This window comes from Camponotus floridanus, unplaced genomic scaffold (genome assembly GCF_003227725.1).
Source record: "Camponotus floridanus strain SB8 unplaced genomic scaffold, Cflo_v7.5 scaffold62, whole genome shotgun sequence".
In the NCBI taxonomy this organism is placed as follows: Eukaryota; Metazoa; Arthropoda; class Insecta; order Hymenoptera; family Formicidae; genus Camponotus; species Camponotus floridanus.
This window is the reverse complement of record NW_020229792.1, coordinates 72,662-89,854: the sequence shown is the minus strand read 5'-3', so window position 1 is coordinate 89,854 and position 17,193 is coordinate 72,662. Positions and strand designations below refer to the sequence as shown.

Below are 17,193 nucleotides of genomic sequence, written 5' to 3'. Positions count from 1 at the left end.
TATTACCCAATTTGTAATCTTAACAAATGCCTGTATTTATAATTTTGATGTGTATTCAATATTAAATTAATAATTTAATAAATTTTTTTATTATTTAATTTATTAATAAATAATTAATTTAATATTAAATTTATTAATAATTAAATAATTAAATTTTAATAAATAATTTTTTTAAATTATTTATTAATAAATAATTAATTTAATATTAAATTAATTCTTTGACATATTAATGTTAAATTAATTATTCAATATATTATATAAATACATTATATATCAATAAATATATTATATATTATGTAATAATTAATTAAATATAAATAAGATAAATAAGATAAATAAGAAACAACGGTTTGATTTTAATTAATTATAATATTTTCTTTTGCTTAGATCCTCAAATGAGCGCCGCACATTCGGGCAGGATTACTCGCATAATCACTACGGACTTTCCACAATACTTTGCTATTGTAACCAGAATTAAGCAAGAGGTTCACGTTATCGGTGCCGAGGGTGGTATTTTGATATCTAGCGTGGCGAGCCACGTGCAAGCCGTTTTCCCTGCGGGAGCATTAACGAAAAAGATCAAAGTTGGCTTACAGGCAAGTAAAAGCTTCGATCTGGTTTATGTTATTACAGGATCGCGAGTAGAAGGATAATGAAAATATAAAGTTTTTATTTTTATTCAGGCGCATGTTATTCCTGCTGAACTCACGGCCAAACTACTCGGCAATTGCGTCGCCGTATCGCCAGTGATCACGATAGAACCCAGAAGGCGCAAGTTCCACAAACCGATAACCCTTACGATTCCTGTGCCACAGGCCGCAAATAAGGGGATGATCAATCAGTATGGTGGAGAGACTCCTACATTGCGCCTTTTATGCAGCATTGCAGGTACCCTTATGGATTGAAAATTTTAAACAAGTTGGTGAAGGAAATAAAAATATATCTTTGAAATTTATGAGAAAGGAAGGGGAGAAAATAATTTGATGAGAAAAGAGAAAAATTACATTTGATTTATAATAAGCGAACTTGCTTTTATAATTGAATATGCATATGTGTGAAAAGTTAACTGAAAAGTTAGTTAAAACTAAATTTGAAAATAATATTTAAAAAATAATAGTTAAAAATAATATTTTAATTTAAAATCTATTTTTCGGATGAAAAAAACAAAGAAGCATAATTGAGATATTAAATATAAAAAAGGATACAATTTTTAGTTGTTTAAATTCATTGAAAATTCCATTAAATTCATTGAAAAATTATTGATATTAAATTAGCCATAAATAAATATTGCATTTTTTCTCGAATACTTTATTAACAGAAAAAAAATTCAAGAATATATTGTAAATTATATTTTATAAAATGAATATTTTTTCTCTTTTTTATTTTTATAATGTTGCTGTATTAATAAAAATTTGTTTATTTTAGGTGGAACTAACGAGTCTCAATGGGAAGACGTTACTGGTTCTACGCCGTTAACTTTCATGAACGATAAAGTATCGTTCACCACTACCGTTTCAGCCAGATTTTGGTTGATGGACTGCAGAAATATCGGCGCGGTACCAAAAATGGCAACGGAATTATATATGGAATCTTTACACGTGCCGTATATAACAAAGTAAGCGACTTTTCGTAACATGATTCCTAACAGCGATTACTTAATTTTCACAGTAAAATAAATAAATGCTTCTTCCTCCATAGTTTCATAATTTATTCAAAGAGGATGGACGTGTTGGAAGCCACATTAAGGATATTGTGCATGACTGACGGCAAGGAAGGCATGCATACCTTGGAAAGGCAAGAGGAATTTACAGAAATCGTTAAGAGTCGCGACGTTGAGGTATTCTTTTGATATAATACAATAATTATCAAGCTATTTTGATTACCAAAATCTTTAAGCAATGTTAATTTAATGTACAAAAAATAATTTATAATTTTTATTGACTTATATATTGTTATTATAAAGATTTAATTTATTAATTTTCATAAAATATTCTCTTGTCTCTATTTAAATTTTTATATATTTTAAATAATATAAATAAAATAAATATTAATATATTTATTTTCCGTTTTTTAACAAAATTATTTTTATTACAAGTTTAAGACTCACTAATTATAATATGTCAATTAATATCAGTATTAATATTATTATTCTTGTAATTTATTTATTTAATAGGCACTCGACGGAAAAGATCTTTATATCGAGTTTAGTGGGAATTTAGTGCCAGTAACAAAGTCTGGAGTGCAATTGAAATTCACGTTCAAAGCTTTCCGACAGAATCGATTATCGTTCCATGTTAAAGTAAAGGATCCATTACTTGATCCAGTAGCGAGGATGTTATTCATGAGAGAGCCAAAAGTGGCTAAAGGAGAACCATCTCAGCAGCCTATTTGTGTGTTAAATATTGTCCTTCCCGAAACTATTATTAAAGATGCGATGCAGAAGAAGTTAAAAGGTATGCTTACTGAATATTCTATAATGTACAAAAAAAATATGCGAGACATATTCCCTTGCGAAATTGTCTATTTTTTGCCGAAAATATGTGACAAACCAATTACAAATTATCCTAATTTTAATATAGCCATATAATATTCCAAAATTATTTATTTATTTCATTCTACGATTAAACAATTTGTAACAACAATTATGAGATTAATAAGATTCTCATATAAAACAAATTTCAAAAAAGGAATTTTTCTTGGTCTTTTATCAAATCTCAATTCTAGATTTAATATTAGTAAGATCCTTTTAGTCCCCTGAAGAAAATAAAGGAAAAAAATTCATGTGCTGTACATAATTATTTAAAAATTAATTTTTTCTAAAATTAATGCATTACCATCCTACATCTGTGTCTTATTAAAATATTGAATACTTTCATATTATATTTTCTGTTTTTCATAAAACAATTACGAATTATTTTGTGATATATATAAGAAAATTAAGAAATTCTTTTTTTGATAATAAAATTAAGATTGATCGAAAAGAATGATTCATCTCCTCTCCTTTCTCTTTTTTATCTTTAATCGAAAATGAGTGCTTCTAGGCGACATTTCTCTCCTTTCTCTTTTTTATCTTTAATCGAAAATGAGTGCTTCTAGGCGACATTTGTATGTTTTATCGTTACTAATGATTTTTTGTTTAATTATTATTACAGGTTACGAAGATTCTAATATCATAAATCAAAAATTAGATTATTATAAATCAAAGTACAAAATGGAACAAATGGAGAAAACTGACAAGCCTAAAGAAACATCGCCATCGGAAAAGAAATTCATAACCGACACCTTACAAAAGGAACAAACAGGTATGATATCAAAACCGTAGGAAATAGAAAAATAGGATACTTCTCTTATATAAAATACATGTGCGAATATATCAAGTATTCCGAGAAGATTGAATTATTCTAATTGGAAATGTCCTGACTTCAAAATCAATTTCGCTTATGACACTAAAAATGCAAGGTGCAAAAAGAGAACTTGTGTAATGAAGCATTAAGTGTGTGTATGTTTATCTGTGTGAGTCTGTGTGTGTCTCGTCAAGAAATGTTTTGTGTTACGTCAAGATATTTTTATATCGTTCACGTCTACCGAAAGGAATAAAGCGATATCTAGAGAAAGATCTGGCGACGTAGGTCGTTCGTGTGCAAGATAGAAAAAAGAAAAATACTTTTTGACGAGGAAGGAAGGAAAATCATTGTCGAGTATCGTTTTTTGAGACGTAAAATTCCATCTATTTTTATTTAAGGGGAGAAAGATAATCGGCTTACAGCTTAAGAATTGGATGAGGCTTCCTTAATTTAATTAAACGTAACAGCATCATGCTTGAAACTATTGGTGGCGGACTTCTTTAGTTCAATCTATGTTGACGAAGGGAATGGTGCAAATTTCATATCTCATCTTTCTTTCAAGCATCCACACGCAATTGTCAAAACGTGAGTGTCTTTTCAGTTTTGACATTTGTTAATTATACTTTTCTCTAATCTTTTCTTTTCATCTATTTGATTAATTAAAATTGACAGAAAACTGAAACAAATCTACAATTTATAAAATTTTAATTTTCAAATATAAAGTTATATATATATGCCTCTAAAATAGATCGTATGGTTGACGAATTCTTTTTATTTTTGCCCTGAAAAATCTTCAGTTATGTCTTTTTATTTGCCTTAAAAAATTTATTTAAAACTTTATTTTATGTTGATGTTAATTTCTTTTTTCTTACACTTTTCAGTTTCAGATATTTTTAAGTTCATTAGTAGTTTGTACTTACGATCGACACGTTAGAATCGCATAAGAAATCGAGCAGACATGGCGACGAAAGAGCACGATCGTACCATAACGAAGCAGAATAGTCAAGCGAACGAGAAAGATTGTTCCTCTGGAACGAAGATCAAACGTAAATCCAGATCCTCCAGGAAACGCTTGAATGCCATGATGAGCAATGCGTCGTTTCACTTTTCCGATACGGATTCCGAGGGCGAGTTGACAATGATTACCAACAAAGTCGGCAAACTCAAGGCCACGCAAACTTTGCAGATGGACAGTCCTTTAATCTCTATCACCGGTACCGAGGACGCCAAATCCTCCGAGGCGACAATCAACGATAATCTCGATTATCTCATAGCGGACAGTGAGGCCAGATCTCGATCGAGACGCAACAGCTTCGCGGAGAACCTCACTGACGTCGATGAGATTTACAGCGACGAGAAGGACACGGAAATCGAGGAAAAGAACACCAGACGCAATCTGAACGTTATCGACAGCAATTATCAAGGAGAGACGGATCTGGAGGACATGGAAGGCGATGAAGATATCGAGCCAACAATCTACGTTGCACCGAGATCGGACATCTTGACGGAGTTAGCCGACGAGATGATCACAACCAAGGAGGGCGACGGGCCGTTTTCCGTAGAAGTGCGAAATCGATTGTCACGCGAACAGATCTCCATCGACAAGAGAGATGCTGAGGATGTGCCGGATGTGCCCACCGACAGCGAGGATATGGAAGCGTCCGAGGACGAGGCTAAGCTGGACGAGGCAGCCGCTTGCAGTCACATATATGACGACGTGTATGAAGACATCCTGTCCGCATCTCAAACTGTCATGACCAACAAAACGGAGAATACCTTGCATGTGCCGGATGTCGACGAGGCTGCCAGCGATTGTCATACCGATGTTGAGGACGTCGATTAAACAGAATTGTGTTGCTGAAAAAAGAAATTAAAATATATTAAAAATAGATTGGAAAAAATTATATGAAATGATAATTCTTGGAATCAAGGTCTTGGGCAATTTCCATGATTTCTCCGATCATACAAATTGCAAACAACATGCAAAAATTAACATACCATTAACAGAATATCAAGATGTCTGACTGTAAAAATGATGATTAATGGACTATTGTAAGGAGCTATCGACCACAATGTGATTGGGTAAAGTCACTGAAGATGTCTAATGGGATTTGATATACTTACACAACGAGAGTTGCATAACATTGTTAAATGCAAAAAGTTCTCTCTCCATTCAGTAGGAAGTTTTGAAGATAAATAGAATATATTAGAATTTTTCCTGTAGGAAAAATATTTCTATAACATTCAAGCAGCTGTCAAAAGTTTCAGAAATATGATCAAGAAAATATAAAGAAGCTAGACGATACAAAGTTTATAGATATTTAACATTGTTATGTTTCCCATAAAACCAGTATATGTTATTCTTAAATTAGCTTTATGTTAATATTATTTTCTTATTTTTCTTTACCATTTTCCGCGAAAGTAATTTTGATTTTTTCACAGCAAATGTTTTTTTCATGAAAATGAATCAAGTAAAATTATTTAAAAAAACTACAATTATTTGAAACAATTATAATACTTAAAGATAAGAAACATACTTATTTCCATTATGGTGTTAATTTTGGAATAAATATATAATATATATAAATAAAAATCATCAAAAAAAATATATCATGTAAAATATACTATAATAACAGGAACATTATTTTCTGGGCAATTCCTATGCGATACCTCATGTAGTTTGTCGCAGTTCTTACGTTTTTCTTTTTGCACCGTGCCTATTAAATTGTTAATGGGGCAAATGTAATATTTTAAGCAAAATAAAGAATACGATATAATTAACTTTCGAAAAACAATATTAATTGCATCAATTCATTTAAAATAGTGTTTCTTGTCCAAAGAAGTCCGCTTATATAACAGTTATAAATGTATCGGAAATATTATTCGTCTATTTATAAATAATCGGATAATAATGCGATGCGCGTGGAACGATTATCGACAAATTAATTCTTATGTTTTCGTTATAAAACCGATAATAACGCAATATGTGTACTTGTTATACTTGCAGACCGAACTGCCGTCCTCAACATTATCATAGACAACCATATGGGATATTAATGCAAAAGAGTATGTCTCCGCAGACTAGAGAAATTTTCCGATATAAATAAACACACACATATATACATATATACATACATATAATTATAATTATATGATATATGATATGTAAATACGTACATAGATAATTACGTCGATATTTTCTTTTCTTGTCAATAGTATTATTTTTTTTCTTTTTCTTTAGAATCAAGTCGTTGTATGTGCAAGAACAACATGGAGAAATTTATTTTCCAAATATTTATGGATTATTTCTTTCGTTGAATGCAGTTAATCAAATTCAAATTATATTGTGCATATGATGAATCTAATAATTTCTATTCTCTTATACATATACCTCAGAAATATATAATAAAAATAATAGTCATACGTGCGGTAACATTACATTCGATACTTGTTATAAGCTGTACTTTACGAAGAATTAAAGCCGTCGAATGTAAAACAGAACAAATTAATTTTTATTATACGAATCATTGTTATATATCATATTGTACTTGTCTCAATAAAAAAAAAATCACATCTCTATCTGAAACGAAGGATTTCTCGAGATTCCACGCTGTTTTGCATTTTGCGGCTTCAATTATGAGTTTAGTACATCTTGTATCTGCGACGACTGCATAGAAAAGAAAAGAAAAATAAGAGAATGAAGGGTTTGCGAAACGAAAGTTCTCGATCGCCAGATCTCGCTGTGAATATAACGGAACAATACTGTAAAAAATAGAGACACAATGTATCCCAGCTATTATAACGACGTGCTTAATAAAAAGTAATGTGAGCATAATTCTTGGTTGTTCTAGATGCCGCTATCCACGAATCCTTTGCACAAAAAGCGGCTTGTCCCCTAGAATCCGTAGATGCTAGTTATCCCAATAAAGTAGGCGCCGGCCAATCGGAGTCGGACCTATCGCCCGAACTCGAAAGGCAAACGTACTCGGAGAAGCGCAAGTTCTGGGAGGATATTTCGAGGAAGCGCGAAAGTTATCAGCGCTCCGAATCCGAGGTCTCGAGGGCCTCCCAACTGACCATCAACGAGAGCGACAGCGAGTCGTGTCTACCGAACATCGTCTCCGAGGAGGGTGACGGGACGACGGAGGGTATCTCGGACGTCATGAGATCGGAGACCATCGAGGACATCAACCTGCCGGATATCTCGGAGTGCTCGGTGGCGGAAAAGGCGCATTACTTCGAGGAGCAGATACAGAAGGAGATGAAGGAGGCGAAGGTCACCCCGAGGTTGCAGCAAGATTCCGAGAAGGACAAGCTGCCCCTCTTCAGAGGCAAGTCGATCGAGGATCAAAAAGATCGCACGGAGAAAGGTATGATGGACGTAACGAAAAGGGACGTCGACATCGAAGAGAAACACGTAGCGGAATCGAGGGAGATTGAAAAGATTTTGAAAATTGCTACGGAGGACACCAAATGGTCGAAAGAGACGAAAGATATCGATAAAAAGGAAAAGGATACGGATGAGGGTAAAGACGTGCGTGAGGAAGTTCAGAAGATGGTAGCTCAGCCAGTGATGGAGATTTGCAAAGAGTTACTGAACAAGGAAAGAGAGCTCGCTGAGGAAACGCAATCGTTGAAATACGCGGAGGAGGTATCATTGAGAACCGATAAGTCGCAGGACGAGAAAGAATTAAGCGAAATAAAGGAATTGGAAAAACCAGAAGGAGTAATAGCTAAGACCATTTCGGCAGACACGAAAACGGAAGAGGCAAAAATACACCCTGAAGAAATTGTAAAAGAACACGAAGTAAAAGAAGATATTCAGCAGCAAATTAAGAAAGAAACTAAAGAAGAGATTACAAAACCGATAAAGATGCTCCAGGAAGAAATTCACATTTCGGATACAAAGCCAGATATCTCGACGTTTACCGTAGTTACAGAAGAAATCAAGACACGAGAGAAACCGGATGTATCTACGGAAGTCGTACAGTCAAGACCGGAAACGCCACATAGCAAAGAGATCGTGAAGGAAAAGATGTCGGGAAGGAAAATAATAACGGAGGAGACAACAATCATCTATACAGTGCAGAAAGACGGGACTCTGGTGCAGGAACAGGTCCTTAAATCGGTGCAAATTGAAGGCGCAAACGGCGACAAGTCGGTTACACAAATCCCGGAAATTAGTATGGAAACGAAAATGTTCGAGAAGAGTTTCCCGGAGGACATTGAGAAATTACGAATGGAAAAGATCGAGGAAAAACAGGATAAAAGGTTCGAGGATAAATCATCGCTCAAAGGAGAGGCGTCTGAAATGTTGCAGAAAGTGGAAGAGATAATTGCCAAACAAGTGGCTGACATTAATCTCGAGAAAGAGGCGAAGCCCTCTGTTGACACGGAAGTCAAACAAATAAAGAAAGAGTCTCGCATCCCGATTTCGACATCAATGGCAGAGAAGGATAAGAGCCAGAAGGAAGCGAGAGTCAAAATAGCGGATAAAGAGGAAAAGAGTCCGGAAAAGGAGGAAAAGGAGAAGGATATCGTTTCGCCATCCGGCAAGAAAAAGGAATTTGAGTCTCGCATACCTAAACGCATCGTAGAAGGAGCAGCGGTGAAGGAAAAGGACGCGAAGAAGGATTCGCCGGGGCAAAAGGATGGCGAGACTATCACAGTTACCGAGAAAACATCCAGCGAGGAAGTCACTTCGCGACACGAGGAACGCTCGACCACGAAGAGCAAGACGCAGACGTTTTCCAAGACGTTCACCGACGCGCAGGACGCATTCAAAATGTTCGAAGATATAAGCGCCATGAAAGACAAAGATTTCGCTACCGTCACTTCGAAGATCGACACCAAGGCTACGAGTAAGATAGAGAAGAAGGAGATACTTTCGTCGGAGATCTCGAGTGGAGCGGATAAATTTATAACTCACGAGGAGAAGGAGAAAGTAGAAAGGAAGAAGTCTTCGGAATCTAAGCTGACTAAAGAGTCACCGGCTGAGACGATAGAAGAGAAGAAGAGCAAGAGCGAGGAGGTGGACAAAACTGCTATGCAGAAAATGTCGATGAACGTGACAGAAGGTAAAGAAGTGATAGACGCCAGCGCTTCCGAGTCCAGAGCGGAGAGCAAGAAGGAAGAATTGTTCAAACTGTTGGAGGATAAAGAGGGAATTGCGATGGAGAAGTCCGGAAGCAGTAGAACCAGAGAAAGCGATGTGGATGTGGCAATCAGAATTAAAAAGGATGATACGAAGGAGGTGGAAAATATTAAAGAGTCACCCGAAGCCGCTAAGGACGAAAAAATAGGAAAGGTTGAAATGCTCGCGCAAGGACAATCTTATAAAGAGAATTTGGAGAGTTTTAAAGTTGAACAGTTTATACCTAGTCAAAAGTACAAGTCGGATTCAACTGAGAAGGCTGACGAAGACGCACAATTTCAGAGTAAAAAAGTTCCGGGATCCTTGGAAGAGAGAGAGCAACTGATCGCTAAAGAAATGGAAGCGCGAAATATAGCGGAAGATTTGATACAGTCAATTGAGAGCGAGATCGAGAAACGATCATCGACGTCGGGATTAAAGCCTCAGATGTTGAGTAAAAAATATCTCGATCAACTAATGACCGAGAGCATCGATACCGATCACGAAAAACTGGCTGACGACTTGACAAGAAAGTTTGAAAGTATGATCAAAAAATCTTTCGACGAACAATCGGCAGAAAGCAAAGCGGATCATCCGATCGAAGGAACGCTGTCAAAAACATCTATACAAGAAGAAACATTCGAGAAAGAATCTACCAGAGACAGCATCAGCTTTAGCGAGGATATAACGAAAGATGAAGAGTCATCGCATGATCGAGAAGAAAGCTTGCCGTCTTCGCAAGCTAAACTCCAAGACAGAGACATCACTATGAGTCCCAGCAGTATATCCGAGCAGATTGAACTCGAAGAGACCATCGATGTCGATACCGGAGAACTGGAGGACCTATCTAAGCCTACATCCAGTCCACAATCTGAAAAACTTCGTTCCGATAGATCGAGTAGTCATATCGAACCGCTTCAGAGAGACATATATAGCGATACTACTCTTTCGAAAGATAAGATGGTGTCGGAAATCTCGGGCGCTAGAGTATTGGAGATCCTGGAGCCGGGCGTAGACAGCCGTCAGGACTCGGTCGACATGCCATCTTTAGAACTGGACGAGCACAAGATATCCGAACAGACCAGCAAGGATGTAGCGTCTTTGCACGAGAGCGCGGCGGTGGATTCTTTGGAGAAGATTGCCCAGGAAAAGGACGCGACCGTCAGTTCTAGCACAGTGTCCGAAGACGTTAATGCGGACTATCCTCCGAGTCACGAGCACGTATCTTCCACGACTATTTCGTCGAAAGAGTATGACGCAGGAGACAGACATAGAGCGGATAGTTTCGAGATTGAGAGTCCGCCGTTGGTCTCCCCGAGGACAAAGCTCGTGCACGACCTGGAGATCAAGCCGGTCAACTGGATGATCGGCGACGAAAAGATCGAGATATCGGAAACTTTGCAACCTTCTCAAGTATTCAATCAGGAATTGGAAGAATATGAGACGTCCATAAGACGTGCTCGCACCTCCTCTCAGGATGAGTCCGTGGACTTGGAACAAGAATCCGTGACCAAGTCCTCGGAGGATATCAGTGTCATCGAGTCTGTTAAAGAATCCGTTACCAGTAGTGATGTTAACGTGGTCGTCACGACTACTACGACCAAGACTACGAAGTTCACCGTGATCCCGGTGGCCGAACCGGTGATCGAGCCAATAGTTGAACCGGTGATCGAGCCAGTGGTCGAACCAGTGATCGAGCCAGTGGTCAAACCGGTGATCGAGCCAGTGGTGGAACCAGTAATCGAGCCAGTGGTCAAACCGGTGATCGAGCCAGTGGTCAAACCGGTGATCGAGCCAGTGGTTGAATCGGTGATCGAGCCAGTGGTTGAACCAGTGATCAAGCCAGTGGTCGAACTGGTGATCGAGCCAGTGGTTGAACCGGTGATCGAGCCAGTGATCGAACCGGTGATCGAGCCAGTGATCGAATCAGTAACCGAGCCAGATTTCGACAACGAACTGATAGAAGATAAATTAGATGTTACTTGTCAAGAGTTGGTGGATACCCTGCAACGAGAATACGATGCTAAAACGCCGACAGAGGAAGATGCGGTCGGTTTACGTCAATCCATATCTCGCGAGGATTTTGATCTGGAAACGAGTATTACCGAAGCTGTCACGGAAGAGATACCTATGAAAGAAGAGGAAGCAAAAGACTTAACTGAATATATATCTGCGAAAATTGCGGAGATTAAACTTCAGGAGGCAGATACAGAGCTTTCTCAACAAGAGATTTCTGCAGTGCAGGTAGAAACTGAATTGGAAGACACTAGTAAAGCGTCTCCGATAAAGAAAGAAATAGAAGATTCCACGCATATGGCAGCCGAAGAAGCGCAAAAGGACATCGAGTCTGCGGATGAAAAAATAGAGAAAGCAGAAGTCAAAGAAGAGATAAAAACAACTGTCGAAGCTGAGAAAGATTCTAAAAAACAGGAAGTATCAAAATGTGCGAGAGTTGACGACGTGCTGAAAGAATGGACGGAGACTTATCTGACGAAAATTAAACCTCCTAGCGAGGAATATAAACGACACATGGAAAAGACTACTGATAAGCATGATAAATCCAGCAAATCGACGGCGCCTCCCTCCGATACTTGTGCCTTGAAAATAAAGAAAGACGATCTACAGAGCGTCGATCTGAGCGCGCGGTACGCGATTACGGTCTTGGATCAAGTGGTGAAGAAAGAAATCGCCGAGGTAAAGGAGTCCTTGGAAGCGGCTAGACAAGATTTGATAGAGGAGCTGAGTGAAAACAGTCAGACTGTGATTCAGATAAAAGATTCGCCCTCAGAATTTCAGTTCAAACTCCAGCCGGAATCAATTCCGAATGATTTACCGTTTTTGTACAAACCACCGTCCATTGAACACGTTCCTGCGGAGGTTGAACCGGAAGCCGAGATGAAACTCCCGACTGAACCTACAACGCAAAGTGAATTGCCGGTCGCAAGAACTCAAGAACTCGAGGAGGTAAAACAGGAAGAAGCAAGAGACACTATCGACGATAAGTCCATCGTTCAAGCAGCCGCAGTCACTGAGGACAAATCAATCACTGTGGTCCAAGCATCTGAAATCGATACTGAAAAGCGAGAAGAAAAGGAGACCGTACTAACCCTTCAAGACGATCAACAGGAGGATGAAGACGAGGGTCGTCCTAGTCCCCTTCCCATTAGTAGATCATCAGACATTAGTTCGGACATCGATAACAGAGATGACAGCTATTCTTTGGCGCCGCCTCATCCGGTACCCAGAAGACGTCACAAGCCGAGCAGAATATCGAAGAGAGTGAAAACTTCTGAGAGCGAGGCTGATGTCGGTTCAAGTTCCGGCGAAAGCAACTATCAGTCCTGTGAATACGAGAGCGGAAGTAGACCTAGTTCGTCCGACGTCGAAGCGATGCAATCTGCAGCGGGCGGGGTGCAATCTGGGACCGCTTCGGAATACGAGACGGCGATGATGTCGGTCGAACACGAAGGCTCAAAGACGTTGCCGACGTCACAAGAGTACCAGACTGCGGTGAGTTCATTGAGTTCCCGCGAATCTATGAAGTCCTTGAATTCCCTTAGCTCAGGTCATCTCGGCAGTATCGATAGCACTAGCGAGCTGTCAGAAACTCTGGTACCATCCGAGGAAGCTGACGACGATGAGGATGAGATAGACGAGAACCTGGAGAGTGCACTGGACGCGGAGCAGGAGTTGGTCGAGGCGTCAGATTCCTCCGGGAGCGAAGAGATACCAATGGACGAAACTATGGATAAGATCGACAGTCATATACCTTGTCGCATGAAGCGCTCGTCCGAGATGATCTTCCAACAGATCATGGACGACAACGTCAGTCTGGAAGCGGAGTCCATGGACGACGTATTGGAAGAGAATCAGGCTAAAGTTGCGGATTCGGCCACATCTACCTCTATGGAAGCGCCTGGTGCTCTTCAGTCGGTTGACATAATGACGTCACGAGTGTCCGAGGACGGGATTCAAAGCGTATGCACGCAGGTAATCTCGACGCGAGTCACCAGGCCCAGTGATAGCGAGGAGCTCGAGGAAGATTTGGAAGAGGCGGAAGGTCTGGAAGAAGAGAAAGACGCCGAGACAACGGATGCGGAACAGAGATTGGACGTGGAAACTGCCGGGGATGAAGGTCTCGAGCCGGTGATGACAACATCCGTCCACTCGATGCTACAGCAGGCCAGCATGTCTCTATCCTCGGCATCGGGAATGTCCTTTGACACAGTCGTAGAGAAGGACAGGTCCGATCGTCACTCGCCCGACAGCGATTCCTTCGAGCTTGTAGACAAGCCCGACATCATCGACGATTTCGTGGTAATCGAGGAAGTCGGACGGGAGGCCGAGGAATTCGACTCCGAGGGCAAGAGTATTCGCATTAGCTCGATACCTCAAACGTCCGGTAAGCAGTACGACCGTGATCTGGAAAATCTGATGACGGAGAACAAAGAGGAGCAAGTGTCGACGAGTCAGGCCTCCAAGAACAACGATCTCTTCGACTTCGACACCGAGGAGAGCCCGCCTCAGGCGTCGAACGACGACCAATCCCAGTCCTATTCCGACGAGGAGCCGTACGAGGGCAAGAAGTGGATAGAGATGCAATTCCAGGCGGACGCGCGAGTCTACGACATCGAGTACGATCGCGGGCCGCTCGAGGATATCAAGGAGGAAGAGGTCACGGATTTCGAGGCCGGCAGCAGCAGGATAGGCAGCTTGGGCAGCCACAAGGAGTCTATAGGCAGCGTGGGAAGTATGCGCGGCAGTTTCGGCAGCACGCCGGATTACGACGTCCTCGGGAAGAGGTACTTCAACAAGTCCACGGATCACGACACCGTGTCCTTGACCTCCCTGCAGGAATTCGAGAACTTGGAGAGCACCGTGGCGGCCGAGAACTCGCGGAGATTGCAATGCGGCTCGCAGGATTCCGTCAACAACGGCAGCCTCCCGAGGAGATACATGACCGGTCGCTCGGGTCACGGCGACGACATCTCGTTGTCGTCGTTGAAGGACTTCGAGGGCCTCGAGAAAGCCTGCCGGGAGGCCCACCTGATGGAATTGCGGGCCCGCGAGGAGGAGGAACTGCTGGAGCACGAGAGTCCGGAAAACAAGTACAAAATGGAGAACCTGCCGCGTTCGAGGACGGATACCAGTGCAACCGGTTCGTTCAATCCTAGCACTTCCGGATCGGACGATTACGAGAAGAGGATAAAGGAGATCGACGAGATAATACGGATCGCGCAGTCCAACGTGGAGAAGCTCGATCGGCAGGACGACACCACGGAGGACATCTCGCAGATCGAGATCACCGATGCCGAGAGAGTCATCGGGGTCCAACCGGTTCCGGAAACACTTCCGGAGGAGACGGAAGAATTCGAAGAGGCCCGAGCGATTCAGAGGGAGAGCAATGTCATGGAGACCAGTACGGATTCCTTAGAGTTGGAGGAGAACGCGGAGAAGAAGCATCCGTTGTGTCGAAGCTCCGACTCTCTCGAGATGAAGACGACCTTGGACTTTCCGTCCCTGAGCTCGGACTCGTTGAACAACGTTGCGAAGGACCCGAAGGAAACGCCGTCGGACGTTCCCGGGCAATTCGCCGGAAGCGCGAGACGCATCTCCTCGGATTCCCTTGAAATGCCTTTGTTGGAGCAACAAGATGTCGGAGTGTCTGAAAGAAGCAGCGACAGTAACGGCCATCGCGTGGACGAAGAATCGGTGGTCGACAGCTCTGTCAGACAAGCACTTTCGACGGAGACTGACGCTAGAAATGGCAAAACGAAAACATTACCAAGTAGCGATACATAGGATAATTCTCGTAGGTAAGAAAATTAATCATACTTAATCTGATATTTTAGAAATTAATATCTATATTGTACTTTTATCGTAAATTAATTTCAGGTTTCTTTACTTGAACAAAAAAAAATTATAGAAATGTTTATTTGCATAATGTGATCCCTACAGAAAATTACTCCAAACATTTTTTAAAAATTTTACTACAAAAATTGATTAAACGATACGATTCTCAAAGGCTGTAATGCATTAATAAGATATAATAAAGATAAATAAAAAAAGATTAATAAAATATTAATAAAGTATAAATAAAACACACTATCAAAATTGGAAGAGATTCGCAAATGATGCAATTTAGTAAATACTAATAGAAAAAAATCTAATTACTGTTCGTTCAATCAATGCTACAAAAAATAAATATCATAAAAAATATGAAAGATAAATAGAATACAATAAAAAAATATAATTATTTGCGATATTTTAATTATTATATTTTATAATAATTCCATCTTTGAAATGATTCATGATAATAAATTTTGATCATGATAATAAAATGTGAACTGTAATAAAACCAACGAATTATGAAACTGTCTATTCTAGATAGCTGTTATTAATAAATCAATTGTTTCATTTCGTCTTTTACAGATAGTGGACCATCAAGAAGGACTTTTACCACGACTTCATGAATATATTATCGAATAACTCGAAAAGCTTTACATGTAAAACATGATATTAAATATTGTATAATGTACTAAAGAACTTGTGCATTGTGGATATACAAGAATACCATTGCATTTGTCTTTGTTTTACGCGATGTCTTCTAAAAAACAATTTATATTATGCTTAAATTAAAAAAAAAAAGATAGTTACTATCTTCAAGATATAATATTGTTGCGCGCGCGGGATAAGAAAGCGGAGTGGATCGGCTTGCTTGTTTTTCATTATTAAATTTGAACGGACGTTTGTTGTAAGAATTTTTGCTATTTATAAGAAAATGCGAACTATCTCTTGCTTAACTATTTTCGAAAACTTTATCGCAGATGAATTGAGTTGCATTTATTGAACGTATATTTTCAAGTGCTACTTACATGTTCTACATTATAACGCGTACCACACTGTACTATTGTATAACGTGTTTTATAACGTATTTTGATTACGAGATGTCTTTGTGGGGATGCGCTTTTTCGTAAAATTTTATAATATATTTCATGTACTCTCTTTGTAATGATTTCAAACGACATTTGCGAAATTCAAAAATACAATAATAATGCTAGCTGTAGCGCATGTTTACATAAAGGAGAACAGATACATATATTATATCTAAATAGAAAATTTTATATGCGAATATAATATTTAGGACACATGTAACATTACGGAAAGCAGCAAAAGATATATATACATTTCTATTTAAACGACTCAATAATTGTTTTATAAGTTATTACATTTGTTTTTTTTAATATACATATAAATGCAGAATTACAATGTTATCAATTATGTTTACACATGTAATGTATATTATTACGAGTTAATAATGTCATTTGAAAAAAGATTGTTTCCTTATAACGATGAAAATATACATCTGTGCATTATCTGAAATTTATACGTGAATATTTATTTTCCTAAAGCGAAATCGATTCATTTGCCCATTTACATGATTGAAAAAGTGGGAAAAGCAAACGTTTACTATCGAGAATATTAACAATGTTGCATATAAAATTAATAATATTATATAATATTATGTAAAAATAATATTATATAAATATTATTATTATACACAAATTTTTAATCTTCTTTCAATTAATCAATTTATATCAATTTATATCAAATTATATCAATTATAATCAATTTTCAATAACATATGTGCACCCATAAATAAAAGTATATACAAATGCATAAATTTTATATATAAAATATTATTTATAAAATTAT

General features: G+C 38.7%; 1 protein-coding gene across 3 annotated transcripts in view; it reads left to right on the top strand.

Annotated features, from left to right (window-relative positions):
• Positions 1–16,994, top strand: part of LOC105258172 (ankyrin-2) — a 30,887-nt gene extending 13,893 nt beyond the window's left edge. For all 3 annotated transcript variants that reach the window (XM_011269273.3, XM_011269271.3, XM_011269272.3), the window contains 8 exons: positions 388–596; positions 684–888; positions 1,426–1,615; positions 1,699–1,837; positions 2,174–2,453; positions 3,153–3,302; positions 7,196–15,293; positions 15,910–16,994. In XM_011269273.3, the coding sequence (XP_011267575.2) occupies positions 388–596; positions 684–888; positions 1,426–1,615; positions 1,699–1,837; positions 2,174–2,453; positions 3,153–3,302; positions 7,196–15,279 (9,257 nt within the window). In that variant the 3' untranslated portion in view covers positions 15,280–15,293; positions 15,910–16,994. The remainder of the gene's footprint in view (positions 1–387; positions 597–683; positions 889–1,425; positions 1,616–1,698; positions 1,838–2,173; positions 2,454–3,152; positions 3,303–7,195; positions 15,294–15,909) is intronic.
• The last annotated feature ends 199 nt before the right edge of the window (positions 16,995–17,193 follow it).